The 19,603-nt window shown below is 39.7% G+C and overlaps 1 protein-coding gene across 21 annotated transcripts in view; it reads left to right on the forward strand.

Annotated features, from left to right (window-relative positions):
- Positions 1-1,114: 1,114 nt before the first annotated feature.
- GPHN (gephyrin) overlaps positions 1,115-19,603 on the forward strand; it is a 604,586-nt gene continuing 586,097 nt past the window's right edge. For 11 of the 21 annotated variants that reach the window (XM_067557736.1, XM_067557741.1, XM_067557738.1 and 8 more), the window contains exons 1-2: positions 1,197-1,263; positions 10,906-11,316. In XM_067557736.1, coding sequence (XP_067413837.1) covers positions 11,088-11,316 — 229 coding nt within the window. In that variant the 5' untranslated portion in view covers positions 1,197-1,263; positions 10,906-11,087. Of the gene's footprint in view, positions 1,264-10,905; positions 11,317-19,603 lie in introns of all 21 variants that reach the window. The other 10 variants (XM_067557745.1, XM_067557750.1, XM_067557759.1 and 7 more) reach the window with 2 other exon arrangements.

A 19,603-nucleotide genomic window follows, 5' to 3' on the forward strand; every position in this document is an offset into this window, starting at 1 on the left:
ATTGTATCTTGACCTTCTTCAGGCCATGGAATTGAAACTGGTGATCTCAGGATTGAGATTTAGATTAAATTAGAGTTTTGTACAAGATCTAGAGGATTTGGCTTTCTGGAGGACTAGTCAAGTCACTAGTTGAAGTGGATGGTGTGCCACATTTCAGTTGCCTATGGATGTTAGTGTCTTTCCCTATGTAATCAGATTGAATTTTTATTAAAAAAACAATCAAAGTTTAGTTTTATTTATAAAGTTAATTTTGTACTGTTTGGCATGTATGCCAAGGAAGATGGGGAGGCAATTTTAGCTATGGATCAGTGAGGTATTGCTTTTGAAGCCTTATCTATATTTAAAAATTAAATCAACCCAGGGTGTAAAAAATGTAATGCCAAGTGCTGTGGTTAGTTTGATCTAGCCTGGGGTGTAGATGCAGCTAGGTCAAAGGAAACATACAGATGGGGGAGTCTTTCTTACCGTTTGGAAATACCAATATAACTTGGCATGCAAATAAAATCTCAGTGAATTAACCTGAACTAAATTTGTAGGGGTGCAATGCAGGTGCATGCAGTGCAGATCGGTGCACTGTGTAGAGCAATGCAATGTTGGTGAGCGTGGTAGGTGCAGTTCAATGTAAATAGGTGCATTATCGTTAGCATGGCACGTGCAGCTGCAGTGGAGTGCCAGTGAGTGCAATGTAAGCGAGTGCTGTTAGTATATTATCTGTGCCCAGGTCAGCCAATATACAGTGCTAATCTGCAACCATGTAAATAACGGTGCATTCCCGTTCTGCTCTGCGTGACTCGACATGCAGTGTGTCTGCCTCTTTGATAGGCAGCGTAGCGTAGCACCGGCCCAGCTCAGAACACTTCGCTGCAAATCTATGCCTCGACACTAGATTGATATTGCCTGAGCCCGGCACCGCGGGTTGATGGTCTCGCGCTCACTCGCCCGCGTTTCAATCAACCTCTGCCCCGCCTCTCGCGCCGACTCACTCCCTTTACCCCGCCCTTTCACGCTCACGCTTTACGTTGGCTCCGCCTCACACTGGCTCCCCCCCTCTGAGGCGAGCTCCGTCCCTCCCCCACGTGGGCTCCGCCTCCCTCCTTCCCTCCCCTACCTCCCCGTTGCGCTCGCGCCGCTCTCGCGCTCCCTTCCCCCCACCCCCTCCCTCTCGCTTAGCTGTCAGTGCGGTGGCTGCGCTGGGAAACATGGCGTCGGAGGGGATGATTTTGACCAACCACGACCACCAAATCCGTGTCGGGGTCCTCACAGGTAACGGACCGTGGCCGGACACTGGCGGGGAGGGCGGCGTGAGGCGGCCGCGGGTCGGTGCTCGCTATCAGGCCGTCCCGCGGGGCGTCCCATGGGCTGCCACCTCCCGTGACGGCGCCGCCGCGCGGGGCGCCACAACCGCTCGCCCGTGTTTCGGGGCCCGGGCCCGGGGGCTCCGGGCAGAGAGGCGGCCCCGGCTCCCGCGGCTGGGCGCGCGAGGCTGAGGGAACGGTTTGAGCACCGCTGCCGCATGCGGACGGGCTGCTCCGCTCTGTACTGGGGACTGGTCCGTAAATAACCCGAGCCGTGGCGTGGGGGCGGGGGGAAGAGTCGGAGACGGCCGGGCCCGGTGATTGCTGCAGGTGCAGAGGTGCCTGGGAGAAGTGTCCCTCCGGCCAAGCTGAGTTCGGGGTCGGCGGGCCTGCAATTCGCACCGCGGCGGGAGGCGAGCTCCGATGATCTTACGTCCCCGGGGGAATGCCTTTGAGCGTGGCACGCACGGCGCAGGAGGCACCTTTGCAGTGACTCCCTCCCCTCCCCCCTCTGTCCTTTAATTCCAGGAAGGGGGAGCGCGTGCGTGTGTGGGCATGTGTGATGTTGCTGCTCATAGCGCACGGATGAGCCTTTATTAAACTCATGGCACATGACATGCTATTGCTGCAAAGAAAGACTTCTAGATCCATAGCCTGTGTTGCACCTAAGGGGTTTTATTCGGCTTTTGGGGTTGTATGGTTGTTCTGCTGTAGTGTCGTGGAGATTCAGACTCCTGAATGAGAGCCACACACCCAGAAATAAAGCCCACGGGTATGCCTCTTTACGGAAAACAAATCTGGATTTGCGGGGGCAAAGATCCTAGAGACATTTATTTCACTTCCAGTTCAGATAGCTCTTAGTAGGAGTTCAAGAAGGGCTAATTATTAATGAAAAGCTGTTTTATGAGCACACTGGAGTCTATAAGTGTTCAGGTTAGAAAGAGATAAATTAGCGGAAGGGAGAGTGAAGAGCTAATCAGAAAGTTGTTTATTGAGCTTGGTGATATTAAATAAGAACAGCCCTACATCTTCCCTTTTTAAAGAATGGACTGTACGTGTCTGCGTTCTTGTGGGTCCAAGATATTGGATGAGCGTATGTGCTGCTTATGAATGTCCTATTGGAAGCTCCCTGGGTAGGGAAGCGAGGCTGAATGTGAAATGTAGAGGGGAAACCCCAGAGTCTGATAGCACTAGGAAAGAACAGCGCACTGAAATTACCAACCCACTGACTTTCAGCAGCAGTAACCACCAAAAGAATGAAAGGGTTAGAACAGGGACAGGAATTTCAAGCCTTGTTGCAAGATTGAGACAGGATATAAACCTCTAGAAAATGCCACTATAATATAAAAGTAAATCTGTAGTGCTGGTTTCACATTTTAAACAATCAGATCATTCATAATGACAGAAGTGGTTTGACAAAGGGTGAAAGTCAAATTACATGTGTTTATACCTTTCTGTTTCTGTACCTTAGGGCACAAACATAATTTGATATTATAAAAGTTAAAGTATGGGTGGTATGGCAATTATGGAATGTTAATTGCCTGTTTGTACATTTTCATGATAAATAGCTTGGATTTTTTCCCCATGTTGATTTCTGGTAGCTTGCATATTTCTTTTGGAAACTAAAAGTCTAAAAGCTTTTAGTTCTTGTACATTTTAAAGAAATGCAATATAAGCCATAAGTGATGCAGCAGTTTCTTAAACAATGCTTAAGCCCAACAATTGTTTCAGTGGCTTGAAATAATCATCCAGTATCGCTAAAATCTGTTCTCTGTTACATATCTGTGATTATAATTCCTGTCTGATTATTGAATTCTTGTACTTGTAACCATAAATTGTAGCCCCTGTCCTTGTTCCTTAAATCCATTATTTTGAATTAAAGTATTCAAAGTTGCACTGAAGTTTTCTTTCTAGTGATAAAATATGGTTTATGTACATAATAACTTTTGATAGCCCTTTGTAGTTTAGCCAGTGGACTTTTATAGACTTCCAGTCAAAATTTTTATAAATATATCATTTGAAAATAATATCATTGGCTGAGCTTCATTCTCTTCTCTGTGGTGTTTCTGTTTATCCTTTGAAAACTAATATTTGCACTTTGAGGGTTTTTGTCCTCTGGATGTTTTTGTTATCTTCTTTCCAGCTGTGAATTAAGCAAATATAGTATGCAGTCTATTGAAATTTCTTATGAAAATGAACTAATAATTGTATGTTGGCTAATTTCTGAAAGAATGAGAGTAGGCAGAGAAACGTTAAACATAAGCACTATTTTTCTGGCTTAGTCTTTCAGATTCATTCAGGAATTAGAAATCAGATAATTAACTTAGCATGGTCTTTAGCTTTCTAATTAAGATTATATCTATATATTTGTTTCATTATCAGTGAAATAGTAAAAGTACATATGTGTATGTTTATCAGTACAGGCATATAGACTTATATTCCTGTCAAACTTTAAACTGTATATTCAGAAATGCTATATTGAATATAGAATACATCATTATTGCTCCTTTAAAATAGTATTAGAATTTAAATGTACTATAAAAAGTATTTTAACTGGTATATACTGATTTGTCAGGAAAAAGGTTACATCTATTTCAGTTCTTGATTTTTATGTAGTAGTTACTAATATATATTTATTTTACATGTGCTCTACTTGCTTTGCTTATTGTAGATATTGAAGGTAATTCAATAATAAATTATTAATGTCAAGGGAATATTTTCTGCCTTGTAACTTGAATTAGTTATGTTCAAATAGGCTTTTAAAGTAACCTCTGAAAGTGATCATAGTTTGTATATCTTCAAGAGTGTGTATGCTACCTTTAACAGTTTGCTATTTAAAAATAAATGTTACCGCTCATCTGTCTGTTCTTTGTTTGACAATTGCAATGTTTTATTACAGTTGAAATTTAGAATGTAAAAAGATTCTGCCTTCTGTATATTTGAAAGCATATTTCATATTGACATTTAAAATATACAGAAACTGTCTTGAAATCTTAGTTTTATTTATTGCAATTAATGTAGCATATACCAGGGTTGTCAAACTTTTTGTTAGGGGTCAATAAGAATTGGCATGTATACAGAGTCCACTGTCTCAAAATCCAGGAAGAGTCTCTTTGAAATTTAGAAATATATTGTGCTTAGTACAACATTTGAAAGCTAACTTGCACGTTTTTATTCACATTTATTGCTTTGCCTTTATTCAGAAAGCTGCACCCTACTCACAGAAATATGGCCAGGTCTGAACACCATTGATAAAATACAGAACTAAGAAACTAGGGTGTTATTTCCTATATGGATAGGAAACCTTATTAGTTAATGGATAGATAATTGCTTTCTAGTTTTTGTATAGTGTGAATTCCAAGACATTCCTAAGCGTATTAAAAGTATGCAACCTTGACAATATCAAATGCAGTGAACTGTTAATGCAGTGTTGAGGTTAAAGAAATGGATCATACAGATGAATTTCAGTTTTCTACTTGACCTATGTATTTATGGTACACATTGAACAATAAGTCTTTATATTTTCTACGTTCTCATGGGGATAATACAGCAGTTTAAAGGTCCTCATGATTCTGACTTTGTCTAAGTTGGATAATCCCTTTCAGGGAGAATGGGTTAGTGTAGTTCTGTTGAGTATGAGCTTTGGCTAATATTTAGCGTGCCAGGTGGCTTCCCTTGGAAAAATAATATGTAGGAGCGATGGGGTGAAATTGCTCAATTTTAGGGCAAAGATTGCATTTATGTATTTTTTAATTTAACATTTTATCTGAAACTCTGTATCCCTTTCCCCTTGTCTTCCCTCAAAAATCAGCATAGACCAAAGGTTTTGCCTTAACCTTCCTGATCTACATGCCTGATATAATTTTTAAAAACCTCTTTCTGGTGAGATTCTAATAGATCAGTTACCACTGATGCCAGTATATCATGCTGGACATCAACCCTAGGAAAATTTTTGAGTGCAAGGATCTTGATTGAAAAAGGAAAGAAAATAACACACACAATGCCTAGAGAAGAGTGTGTTGATCATGTCCTGAAGTCTCTAATCAGTAATAGCCCATCCTATATTGATTTTGACAATGGCAGTCATATCCTGTGTACTAACAAATAAGGTACCATGTTGGGGGCTATTATTTTGAAGTGGGATTCTGCTCATCTGCTAAGGATTCCTATCTCTTCACTTGGAGCCCTCAACCTTCAAGCAGACTACCTGAGCAAGAGTCAGCTTCACTGAAGTAAGTGCTAAGTGCTATTTGAATTGTGCTGTATTTCAACCTCTGCAGCAAATGGGGAGCACAGATACTGGATTTGTTCAATACTTGTGCCAACCACAACATCTCCAAATTTTGCAACTGTTTCAGACATAGGTCTCATGTTACTAGTTTTGGAGCTAAAGATTCAGCTGCCTCTGTCCCCATCTCTTTTACCATAATGGCCAAATGCCATGACTACTCTAGAAATCTGAAGACTGAAAAGCTGCTGTTGCTCTGTCTAACTCATTGACTCCTTTATTATGCCCTTCTTCTCTTAAAGATAGGTTCACCTTCATTTCAGCAGTTTACTACAGGGTATGATAAACTTTCACATTGATTTTTTTCTCTTAGAAATACTTGTGACAAAAGAGCAGTCCTGTACTCTGGGCTGCCTCCCCAGTCTGCTGTTTTGTGTCAAGATGCAATCTGAGGTGCTGTCAAAGGTAAAATTCGTGGCTTCTCACTATGGTCCCTCTTCTTATCAGAAAGATGCATTTGAGCAGCCACTTATCTAAAACCTAGCTTCAAGTCAGTAGCTCCTCTCAGGAGCCTCAACTTAGTCTTGAAAGCTCTTTGTTCTCTCCCAAACTAATGGCCTAGATTCCCATAGACTTACTGATCTTTAAAAGAATGCTCCTTGTAACCATCTTTTCAGCTAAAAGAGTAAGGTGTTTTAGGCCCTTCCTCATTTTTATGGAGGGTCTTGCTAAATTCATGGAATGTACCCCAAGTGTAGTTGTAAAGAGAGAAAATTAGCAAAAGCCCTTAGGCCTGGCCTTCTTCACTGTGCATTGTGCAAGATAAAAACTGCACATCATCAAAGGTTTGCACAAAAAGGGCTCCCTCCTGTGGAACTTGTGAAGAGTGTGAATTGGGGTGATGCCATGGTGTCTAGTCAAATACTTTCACATAACTCCTTCTCTCACTCCTCCCCCTCCCCCCGAGATCTTATGTTCCATGATTAATCACTAAAAAGTCCAAGTAATGCAAGAGTGAAAAAATATTTAATTTTATTCTCATAATGGTTTAATATTATTGACTTAGATTAAAATTCTTTTCTCTCAACCGTATGTATTTTAGGGCCTGTTCCTGCTGCTATTGGGGTAAACGGGAAAACTTCCATGGACTTCATTGATAACTCTCAGGGCTTGTCTGCACTGCGCTATAGTGCAGGTTACATTGATGTTAATTGCAGAGCACACCAAAGTATTGTGCTCTAGCTGCCCCATGTGGATGCCACTGGTGCAAACTAATAGATACCCAGTTCTCGGTAATGTAGTCCTGTTTAAGAGAGGACTACATTAACATGAACTAGATACCTTTTAGTTCATGCCAGCGGTATCCACACAGGGCAGCTAGAGTGCAACACTTTGGTGTGCTCTGCAGTTCACATATTCATAATCTGCACTGTAACATAGTGTAGACATAAGCTTAGTCAGAAGCTTCATACTATAAAATTTATTTTCAGACAGCAGCGGCAAGACTCTTTAGTTGTAGTCCAGGGGTTGGAGTGTCTAACTACAAACCTAATTTAACTGCCGATGTAAGTGGTGTATATATGCCAACAAACTTCAGTGTTGCTCTGTGGTGTTCTACTTAATGTGTAAACAGGGATGCCATTTAGGGAAGGTGGGGGGGCCAAAGCCCCCCAACTTTTGTAACCATTTTTGGGAGTGACACTACTTGCTCCTCTCCCTTCTCCCCTCACCGGCCTGGAGAGATGTTGCTTGCTCCTCTCCCTCCTTCCCTCACTGGCCTATTCTTTACTCAGCAAATAAGAATGCAGAGGTGTATCTAGCAGAGCCAGTAGCAGACTGAGAGCTCTGCAGCACTTTTCCATTCCTGAAACAAACATGTTCAGCTGATGGGAGGAAGGAAAGTCTCAAGCTCTGTGCTTAGGTCTGAAGATGTTTGCTGCAGATGTCATCATGATCTGTCCCTCACCTTCACATGTCGACATGTTAAAAATGCAAGAGCAAGCTCTTTGTGACACCAGTAGACACTGGGCTGCTTAGGCGAGGCAGGAGGCTGCTGCCTCCGTCACATTCAGGGGATAATTATCCTCACAGACAGCCCAGCTTTGGAAGTTTCAGGCTATAAGAGCAGCACTGAAGAATGACCACATGTACTCTTTCCCTGCTGTGATGAAATAAGCATGTGCTGTCACACCACAAATATTGTTTAAATTACACTTAACATGTTCCCATTTTTTTTCCAGCTCTCTAATTTTTTAGTGAATGGTAGTACCCCAGTGTGGCCATTTATTCTGCCATTTAATCCCACTGGTCTGTGAGAATATTTCCTTTGCCTACAGTGGACTTTGGGTCAGGAAGGTCCATATAGTCTGTTACACACAAATCCTGCGAATGCCTTGATCTTACCAAATCTCCCTAGGGTTGCACTTTTCTAGGACCTTTTTCCCAGAATACCTTTTAAGGAGCTGCTGGTCCTTTATATATGCAGATAAAAGCAACCGCTGCCCTCACAAAGCCATTTTGTAGCTATGTCTGCTGTGCTGTATGTCCTTCTCTTCCAATTGGTAAGTAATCTTAGTTCCTCTTGTACTTACTCTTTAATATTTTTGAGGGGGATAGGCCCACAAACTTGAGTTCCTCAGTGAATTTCATTGAAGTGATGTTTACTCTCTAAATTTCTTAAAGCGACACACTAGAAACCACCTTCAAACTTAATCCTTTCTATTTATCATAACTATTTGTAAAAAACCTTAAACCCAAGGTGCACATAAACTTAAGCCAATCTGAACAATCTGTAAGATTTGGCTGCCAAGATTTGTTCATTATAGATCCATACTGCTAACATCCATCATTTAATTACCCTCTGGATAGTGATTATCTTAAGAGGTTTTTTTTCCCAAGTTTATCTTAGCTACTTTTGAGCTATTGTTAATTTCATCCCCGCCTTCATTTGTTAATTAATGCACATGCTTTCTCTCTAATACTACTTTCCCCTTTGACAAACTTTTAAATGTTCATCTTAACCCCTGTAGTTTAGCATCGGCTCATTTATGTTAGTGGTGAAAGATCAAGTTACAACACACAATCTGAAAATTTTTTTCATGATGGATTAGAAAAATTTCCAAAAATACCATGCCCAAGAATAATTTAGATATCATGAAGCCACTGTGCTGGCCCTGTGTATGATGGAAACCACTTCAAGCCAGGGGACGTTGCACTCCTAGCAGCCTTAGTTCCAGCACTATGACTTAATTAAAAAAAAACCCAAAGTTATAAAACCATAGATCACAAAAAAGATTACAAAACCTTTTTTAAAAGGCTGTGAATCTGACTGAAAATAGTTCTTACACCAAGACTCCTATGCAGTGTTTAAAACCCAAACATTGGCGCATTCACTAGGACACTGGAAGTAAAATTAATTAAAAGCAGTAGAACTGATTTTTTTCATTGTCTACACTTAGAGAAATGCAGAACGTAAAGCACATAAGTGTTTACCAAATACATTAAATTTTAAAATTTCATTTGTAGTGGCCTAAATTGGTGTTGTCATTATTGTCCACCTAGCCAAATTTCAGATTGGGAATATTTTGCTGTATTCTCTCCTGATTGTTCTAAATTTACAAATTTATTTACAAATTCAAATAAACTTAAAATATGGCTTTAATTGGTGTTTGGTTTTTTTATATAAGAATTAGGTACAGTGGAAATGTATGAAATGGGAGGGTGGAAAAACACCTGTATGACTAACCTGTCAGCTAATTTCTAAGTTATTACCTGCAAAAAACCTAGAATGTTCAGGTGCCTAAATGGCCCCTGGAATCATGGTTAAAAACACACACACACACACACACACACACACAATCTGAAATGTTGCCTCTGTGGAAATATATTTTAGTGTGTACTTCTCATACAAATGACATTGAACTGTTTGGCAGACATGTAGTGCACGACTACAGCATGCTGTATATGTTTTTTAGATTGAAGAAAAATTATATATTTGAGAAATAGGATGTCATTGTTTAAAGTGTATTATGATTATGCAGAAAAGGACAGTGGCAAGGAGGCACATGAAACCTTAACTTTGGCATTTCCTTGACTTTTAAGTACTTAACAGCATGATCTTAACATTCTTTTTTTAAATGAATAGCTGTATTTTTTAAAATTTTGAGAAACTATACATTCATTGGAAACATGGATTTTTAAAATTTTACTGTGGTCTTATTTTGATGAGACTAGACTGTGAATAAATTAAACAGATGAACAAATGTAGCTGATGACAAGGCAAGGGAAGTAGAACCATAATGTACTATTTTAGGGTGACTCAGTTGAGGGATATGTACATTAATATAGTTGGAACTGTTGGTCCATTGATTAAAGATTACTGTTTCAATGTACACTATGCAGTACAGACAATATAATGTATTTTCTTTGCTTGTATTGATTGAGGGAAAAGGATGCATGAATATTAAGCAGCATCTTAAATTGATAAGTTTTAAATAGGAAATTTATTAAATGGGATGGGTGGAAAAACACCTGCATGACTAACCTGCTTGTACCACTAAGTAATTTGCCAGTAGCAGGTTCATGTCAAGCAAACGTACTAATTTAAATTAGAAACATTTAAAGTTATCTCCAAAATGGTAACTTTAGGGCTATTTTATTTAATAATAGACAAGACAACTAGGGTATATAAGCAAGCTTATTTTATTTGTTGTCTTATAGACAATGACTATGTGACTTTTTACGTTTGTACAACTTCTAATGCATCCTGGTTGAGGTCTCAGTGTTACAGTAATATAAATATTTGATGAAAATGGGGAATCTGACATGTTGAGGGCCCAATTTGGGTTCCTTTTAAATAAATGAGAATTTGAGGTTTTTTTTAAATGCAGGCTGAGACTCCTATAACTTGCCCCATTTCTTAGCCATTCCCTCTGTCTTAAAAAAATATTGCAGTAGAATTACAGTATTACTACTTCCTTGTCATTATAGGGCTTTCCCACTTCTCACCTATAGCTGTAAAGTCATTCTGGTTAATTTGACTGTGCCCAGAAGTCTTATGGGTTAGTGTATCACCGGCATGATACTTTGTTGATATTAGGATGGGAGAGTGATCTTCATTGTCCCTCTCTGCCTTCTTCCCATCTTCTGCTAATGTGGCAGCAGAGGATCACAGCTATGTGACTGCTGTTTTTTCACAGTGCTATTTCTATGGCTTAATAGGAGCAGTGTGTCCAATTAGGACTGGATCATCTTAATTCTGGTACTTTTGGAGACTGGAGAAAGGCTGTCCCTGCAGTTCTGCTCACCTTTAGGGATCTGTATGGATGGAGAACTATGCACCTTTGGTGCGGATCACATTCCCCCTTGTGTCTCCTACTGCAGATCTGCCAGGAGGGTCCCTAGAATGACACAAGAACCAGTTGGGGAGTGGGCAGAGGCCAGGTGGAACAGGTGGATCCTTTTTCCTTCTCAGCTAGGCTGCACAGGAGTGGATTGAGGCAATGCGCAAGGATGAGTCCCATAAGGGTAAGAAGCTTCTTGAAAAGGCATCATCACCTGGGTAAATGGATGTAGCTGAGGCTGTTGAAAACAAGTCCCTTTCTATCTCTGCTGCTCAGTGTTCCCATGACTCCTTTCCTCCTGTTACAGAAATTCTACTGGGAGAACAGAGAGCCAAGGCAGGCCAGACCCCAAAAGCCAGCCAGCTGCGAATGGACCAAAAGGCTCATATTGTCCATTCCTTCCTTCTTCCCATTCCTCCTCCTCTCCCGCACCAGAGGAATAGGCCATCTGGTATGTACCCTGTCTCCTCAGTGCTCTGAGCCATTTAGTTGCATGTAAGTGAGGACTTATCAGGATGATTGCTTTTGGCTTTCTAATGAACTATTTCCCTCCTTCCATTTAGAGAATCAGCTAGGATGAAAAAAGGCAAGTACAAGGTGTTTACAACATGGGTTAGATAAACTGAGCTCCAGCTGAGACGTTCCCCTGCCTAATCCATCATGGGCACGCATGATGATTCAGGGATCTTGGACATAGTATAAAGGATGAAAAAACTCTAGGGTCACTGTGTGCTATCCATCAGAGTCTTCAGAGGGACCTCTCTCTCTCTCTCTCTCTCTCTCTCTCTCACTCACACACTCACACAATTCGACAAATCAGAAGATAAAAGCAAAAAGACTCCAGGAAACATAATATCAATATCTAATAAGAAGAGGAAATTATGATGCCATTGCTTTGGGGTCTGACTCTGTTTTGTGTGAGTCTTTCTTCCACAAAAAGTGTTCCTAAAACTAGTCTCCAGAAAAGCCAGGAGCAAGAAGTGTAGACACTTCTCATTTTCCATTCTTTCCTCTGCCTCTGATTCCCTTGTTTGCAAGTCACATAAGCATAACAATCCCAAAAAGGGACAAAAGTCTAGGAAACAGTATTAAGGTTTTTCAAAATCTGCTTCATAGGAAGATGAGCCCTAGAAATAAGTGTCTTGAGGAGGAATGTTTTTTGAAACTATTCTTAAAAAATATAGTCATGGAACTATGTATCCTGCTGGATCATTTCCCCTAAAGAAGGAAACATTGGAGGAGGTTGGAGAAGGTGTGCAGCAGGGCCATGGGCAAGTATGTATTTCTGCTCAGGGTCAAAATCACATCCATATATCTGTCTACATCCTCTTTCAGAGAACACACATTTGAGCAATGTGGTAAAATCTTGAAGAAGCAAAGCACCTAGAAAATATAACTAAGAAACACTATAATGTACACAAAGCTAAGTCTGACTGGTTACAATCCCTAAAATGGATGCAGCCCTCTCTTCTCTGATTACAGTCATGGCAATGCCAGTAGAAGGTGAATTTCTCCCTTGGAACTTGGTAGTCAGGAACATATGGGAGGAGGAATTTTGAGGACACCTCAGCTGTCCTACATCTGTTACTTCCATTTATTTTACTAGGGCCATCATGGCCTGGATGGATTCTCTCTCTGATACTGTCACTTTCAAGATTACAAAATCTTTTGATCTGAGAGCCATATTGAGAGATTTACTCAGCACTGGCCTTCATGATATTTGTCCACTTGCTAGGCAGTTGGTGTAACTCAGCACCATGTCACTAACTTCGACTAAGGCTATAGAAAGCAAACCTCCAAGAAAAATAGGTGAGTCAGTGGAATAAAATGGAAGTTAGGCTCTTTGGTGATTCTATAGATCAGTGGTTCTCAAACTATTTATCATTATGGGCCGCATATGTGGCTCATAGTGTGTTATGTGGGCCACATCCAATACTACCTGTATGACCCTGAGGATGTCACATGGGCTGCAGCTATGTGCTGATTGGGCTGCAAGTGGCCCGAGGATCACAGGTTGGGAGCCACTGCTATATCAGAGTACTCAGTTGCTGCTTGATCTGAAGCAAAAAAAGAGTTTGTTAGCCACAAAGACCTCCAGAAGGGATTCCATGTTATTCTTTAGCCCCTGGCACTTGTTTTGCTCCAATTCAGCAAAGCAATACAGGAAGGATAATCAACCAACAAGAGAACTCTTCCACTGACATAGCACTGTCCGCACAAGCACTTATGCTGGCAAGATATCTCTCTCTCTCTCAGGGGTGTGGTTTTTTTCACACCCCTGAGTGACAAAAGTTTTGCCGACATAAGTGTGAATGTAGACAAGGCCTAAGTAGATTTTCTTCAGGGTATATTGTCAGTGTGCTCAAAATGGTAATTGCTTCTGCCTTAAAGGTTTATGGTACAAACCAAAATGCCCATCTATTAGGATTGGGAAATTTGGCCTAGGAACTATACTTTGAACATCAAGGTCAAGGAAACCTATTTCACCACATTTGGGAATGTGTCTCTGCAAATGGGACTAACAGCAGGTAGTGGGATGGACTGAAAGTGATGTCAGGAAACATGCTATCCCAAAAAACTGCTTCTGCTCTTGTGATTTTTTTTTTTTTTTTTTTAAGGACACTGGGGAAGAAATGCTCATTCCTCTTTTGTTACTTACCACTATCAGTTCTGGTCTCTGTTGTTTTCACTCTTTCCACGCATCATATGTCAATCACACTCTGTGGCCTTGTTTACATTAGGAATTGTTAATTGTGTTTCAACACAATGTTTATCAATCAAATTAGGTAGCATGATGTCGACTGAGCATTTTGGTCTCTGTAGAAGAAAATGAGTAACCTCTTGGAAGCTAGTCTGTTATACAGTTGTCTCCTAGTAAATGCTAGCTGAAATGTTATCTAACTTGATTTGTCCTTGTATACACTGATCAGAAAGTCATAGTTAGCATCATGTTAGCAAATTGTTTGGGGGTGTTTTTTTTTTTTTGTTTGGTTTTTTTCATTTTAATTTTCAATTTTTCTTTTTATGAAATTCCTTTTGGCCTGAATACTTTCCTCACTGTTTGTTGATAGTAAGCACTTTCCTGATCCCCCTCAGGATACATTCTAGGGTTATCCACTTAAGATATGTAGATGGTAGATGGCACAATCAGCCAGAGGCTTCAGCTAATCAGGTAACCTGAACATTGGTATGTTAGAGGTCGCCTGCAAAAAAAAAAAAAAAAGGGGTGGGGGTGGGGAGAGAGTAAGGAACACTGGCAGCTTGGTTATATTGGCACAGTTAGAGGGTCCTGTCTTCCAACTAAAATAAGTTAGATGCATTTACCAGAACATAACTGTGCCATCATAGGCTAGTGATAAGTGTGGTACACAGTTAGCCTCCATGGTTACTAATCATATATTAACCATCTTGTGTGTGTGGACACGGTGTACAGAGGTAACCAGCTCATGACATGGTTTAAAATGAATGTTAAAAGGTGTAGTGAAGGTAGAATCTTAGTTATGAAGGCCTAGCATATAGCAAAAATAAAGAGAAAATGCTGTTCAGGATATTTGGGAATTTTGATGCACATAAGTCACAGAATAAAGCAATCGTAATGCAAAAGAAAAATAGGAAATGTAAAAGGCCAGTGTGATTGCACAGGGACTTTTTAAGATAAATAAAAAGGGAATCATACAGAAAATAAAATGGAGAAATTACAGGAAAGTCTAGGGTTATAGTAATGGTATGTAGGCGCAAAGATGTAGCATAAAATACAGTTTTAGCAAAGGATAAAGAGACACAAATTATAAAAAGGAAGAAAGAGAATGACATTGGAAAATACAGATTTGCTGAAAATGAAAAGGAGATTGGTATGCTTAGTATTTACACAATCTTCACTAGAAAGTCTAGTAGTAGGATAGTTAATGTGCTGCACCAGGTAACAAAAAGGACAAAATAAGGAAGGAACAGGTTAAAGAAAAGTTGAAATAAACTGAACATGGTAAAAGCAACTGGTGCTAGTCAACTCTCCTTAATATTTAACACTTACTGATCTTTTCATCTTCCAAATGCTTTACAAATACTGAACCTTACAACTCTGTGGTAAATATTTTGCAGATGGTGAAATTAAGGCTATGTCTACACTTCAAACTTGGTGTGTGTATCTCAGGTCCAGGAGACAAACTGGTGCTAGCTATTTGAACTGGGACACTAAAAATAAACTGCAACCATGGGTAGTGTGAGCAATGGGAGGAGCTAGCCACCCTGAGTACACACACCTTGTGTCTCAGACAGGTTGCAGCTATGTTCTACTTATAGCTCACTAGCTCTGTAAGTGCTAATGCAGGTATATCTCCTGAACCTGGGAATCACCCTCTGAACTTGAAGTGTCGACATACCCTAAAGCATGGAAAAATTATCACTTGCCTAAGACAGTGTAGCAGTGCCACAATTCCATTTCTACTCAGTCCACTTCACCAGGTTGCCTGATCAGAACCATTAACTATTTATTTTTGATAACTGTTGGAAGACAAGTGAGATTCCAGAATACTGGTAAAGAATACACATCCCATTTGATACTTAAGTGGAGAGTTAAAAAGGACTCTCTAAGGGCCCATATTTTTTTTTATCTTCAGTGGGTAGTAAATTGCTGGAATAAACTGACTGCTGATTTTTTCAGTAACTGTAAGCACCTAAAGAAAAAAAAGTGCCAAGTAATAGGCAACATGGATTTGTCAAAAACAAAGAATGTCAAATTGACATTTTTGAGTTCCTCATGCCAAACTTAATATTTTTCTTTGGTTAGGCTAACAAGCGTGGTTGATAAAGGAAATGCAGTGGCCTTGGTATATCTTGACATTAGTAAGGTCACTGATATGATTCTACACAACTCTTTCATAGGAGAAACAAATAATGGGGATTAGTTAAAACTTTATACAGTTGGCTACAAAAGTCTGACACAGAGTGAATAATAAAAGTTTTATGTTGAGTGGAGTTCTGTAGGGTCTATTCTGGGTCCAACACTGCTTAAAGATTATTGATGAGTTTCAGTATTAGTGAATGATTTGCAGGATGGAGTAGGGGAGATTATGTAAAATTGCAAATAAAATTTCAGTATGATATAAACCTGGGAGAAATCACATTCTTAAAAGATTTTATTTAAAATTCAGATCAGCATTGATAAACTGAGAATACTGGGTTGAAATCAAAATAATTTACTAAAATTTCAATAAGTAAATAATTCATCTAGAGAAGGAATAATGAAAAGTACAAATATAGACGAGAGGAATAGTGGCTAGCTTCGGTATATCTCAAACTGATCTGTGTCCACTGGTGGTCTACAAAATTAATTTTTTTGAAAACCAAGCATGTGTTGGGAGGAGAATTCAGAGGATTTCTTGAAAAGTGGTCTGCAGAATGTGAAAATTGAAGCACCAGTGGGTTAGATAGGAATGTTTGTTACAAGTACAAAAAGGACACTAAGTTGAGTGAATCACTAATGCAACAGTATTTCAAATAGTCAAATGCTATGTTGAGCTGTATTAACAGAAGAATTCCTAGTAAAATTAAGCTAACTAGCTGATCTTGCTTCAGATTAATTAGACCTCAAAAGGAGTACTACATTGAATTCTGCACATCAGATTTAAAAGAGAAGCATTGGTATCAAGCATGTTTGGCTCTTGTTTTTAACTCTCCCAAATCTACATAGGTAGATTGTGTGGCTGGAGTCCCACTAAATGGACCTTCTGACAGTCTCTCTTTAAGGAAGCAGAATAGCTACATATTTTGTTGCTTTGGATCACATTGTTCAGTATGGCTAGGATTCTTTTCTCCACACTTGAAAACACCACCTCCAGGGGGAAACAAACTGGAAAATACTCAAAAGTTTTACAAAGTGAACCATAAAATTTATACTGCATACTTTGCTTTGTAAGTATATTTATTCCTGAAACATAAAAAGGCAGAGATGTTGTCAAAAATGAAAAGCTTTCAATTCTTAAGTAAATCACAAAACCATAACCGAGTGCCTCAATCCACTAATTAGTTAGATCTACCACTCTCTTATCTAGCTTTAGATTCTGATACACTTTTACCAACTTATTTTTTCCCCAATATCTTGCCTTTTGAGCAAACTAATATGAATGCACTAAAAACAAATGCTTGACAGATGTAGAATTGGCAGGGAGAGTATTATGGGCATCATAAAGACTGGCAAAATTCTGAATTAAGTTATTTTCTCTTCCATACATTTTACTTGTACAATTTTCCACAAAGAACTGTTGGAAAATCTCTTTTGCATTTGTAAATATGGGGATAGAAAAGAATAAATGAACTTTGGAATTATGTTCCATTAGCCCCACTTGAGTCTCTCTTTCCTGTTTTAGGCTCAATTTAACATCTTCGCATTCAGGCTCACCCATGTTGGCTAACTACTGGAAAGGTCCCATACCTTCTCAATTTCTTTTCCATGTGCAATTCCAGTTCTTTGTTAATAGATCAAGCCAAACATCTATTGAAAGTGACATGAGTGTCATGATCCTGTAAAATCTGACAAGACCTACAAATCTTTGTTTGCTTTTCTGTTTTTTGTGCCTTTCTGTAGAGTCCCTTGTTGTGTGAAATGCGTGCTGTTGAGTTGTCATTGTGCTCAGTGCAAATTACAACATAATAGATGCAAATAAGCACAAAATTTTCTTTCAGAGTTCCTACTGAATATCATTGAGAAATTAGGGCATCAGTCCTTTTTTTCAGTCAACAAACTTTGAGGCTGATGGTGGTTATGGAATTTTTAAACTTCCATGGTTGCTTTAGGACTTTTTTAGTGTTGGCTTTTACTGAATGAGGTTTGAATAAGTGCTGAACACCCATATGTCCGAAGATTGAGAAGTTTGCACCTTAAAAGTGTTATTTCAGTTTATTTTTCTTGTCTAAGCAGATGACAAGACCTCCTTGTCATATTTTTCTCTATATTCTTGAATGGCATCATCAGCAACTTGGCTAGTGTATTCTGTGGCTATTTTCCTTTTCAGGCATAGACTCAATAGCATTAAGAAGGAATATATTTTTCCTTGTATGGCTGCTTTTAAGCATTATCATGTTTGACCATGTTATCAGTGTTGATCCTTCTAAATATTTCTTCAATTTGTCCTTTTGTTTCTTCATTTTGCAGCATCTGCTAGTGGATCTACAAGTTGTTTACTGTCTGGAGGAGTATATCCAGAGAGAAGTGCTTTAATGTAGTACAAAACGAGAAATTGAAAGAAATGTTTGAAGGAGATATTGGCGTAAAAGAAGGCTACAACTGTCTTATCAAGTTCAAGTCTTTGTCTTTCACTTTTTGTTTTGTTTTGGTTTTTTTATGGTATAATCACCAATTGATCTCTTCCATTTTTTTGGGAGTCAAAGATAGAGAATATTCCTTAATGAATCTGATGGTGAAGGAGCTGTTGGAAAACTTGGAACAGCGACTTAAATAATCCTCATGGTATCAAAAAGGCCTCTTGAAGGCTCAGTGGAATTATCAAACTCATCAATGTTTTCTTTTTCTACTTCAGTACATAAAATTTCATTTAATGGCATATTTGTTTTTAAAGACTGAAGAAACTGACTTCCTGCATTTTTGGAGATGAACAGTAACCTATTCAGTCTTGCTACCTAATTTTTCTTGCTGTTTACTTCTTATTTTAGAAGATTCATCCATTTTTATTATTTTAATCGCTTGCTCCTTACCACTTCCTTCAGCTTTAGTCATAATGAGTCAGATAAATTAATACTGATGTTTAATACTCAAACATCAATTGTTTGTTTGTAATATTATTGGCTCTTACATTTACTAACTAAAGGAATTTAACGTTATGAAGACAAGGATGAGATGAAGTAGCTTCCTTTAGCTAGAGCATCTGATCACATAGGAATGCCACCTTCCAGAAGCTGCTAGATTCGAGCAAACCAAGCTCACTGAGTGTTTACAGTTCCATCCACTTCCTTTTTTTAATCATCCAATGACAGTTGATTACAGCTCTCTCCCCAGTCAGCAGTAACTCCACCTCTAGGACACTGCTGCCCAAACTTTTCCTGTTGCACCCCACCCCACCAGTATTGGAATCTATCCATGCCCCTCTCCATTACTGGCCAGTTGGCCCAGCAGAGGAGCGTGGGCTGATGGTGGAGCTGGGTGCGCAGCAAGGACCAGGAGCTGAGCTGGGAGTCGGAGTGGGGCTGGGGCCGGGAGCTGGGCAGAGCGAGACTGGGCACTCCCTCTCTGCCCCTAGTGGGGGCTGGCCAGGGCCCCGAATGTTCCTCCGTGCCCCTCTACGGGGTCCACCACACAGTTTGGAAACCACTGATCTAGGTGTATAGACAGTTTTATTAACTAGGGCCTGGTCTGTACTTACGGGGAAATTCGGTGGTAGTTGATGGGAGTTACGCAAACTACGCAGAGTAGCTTGTGTAACTTACATCGACTTCCTAAATCCTCTTCTGCACGCTGCCTCCAGTACGCTGTGCCGACAGGAATTGTGTACTTATCGACGCAGCGCTACGCCTTTTGAGGAGGTGGTTTAATTGAATCGACTTCAGGATTGATTGAGCAGGTCTTTCCTGCTGCTCAGTCGATCCAGATAGATCGATCTGACGGCGGTGAATTTGCTGCTGTCCATGAAGACATACCCTAGGTTTTTAATAGTGACTAGAGATTTTGGGTGGCTCCCCTTTTTTGGTGCCCATTGTGAGATAACTTTAAAAAGGGCCAAATGTTC

This window comes from Emydura macquarii, unplaced genomic scaffold (assembly GCF_026122565.2).
Source record: "Emydura macquarii macquarii isolate MOO-44397 ecotype Brisbane River unplaced genomic scaffold, CSIRO-AGI_Emac_v2 contig_1876, whole genome shotgun sequence".
NCBI classification, from domain to species: domain Eukaryota; kingdom Metazoa; phylum Chordata; order Testudines; family Chelidae; genus Emydura; species Emydura macquarii.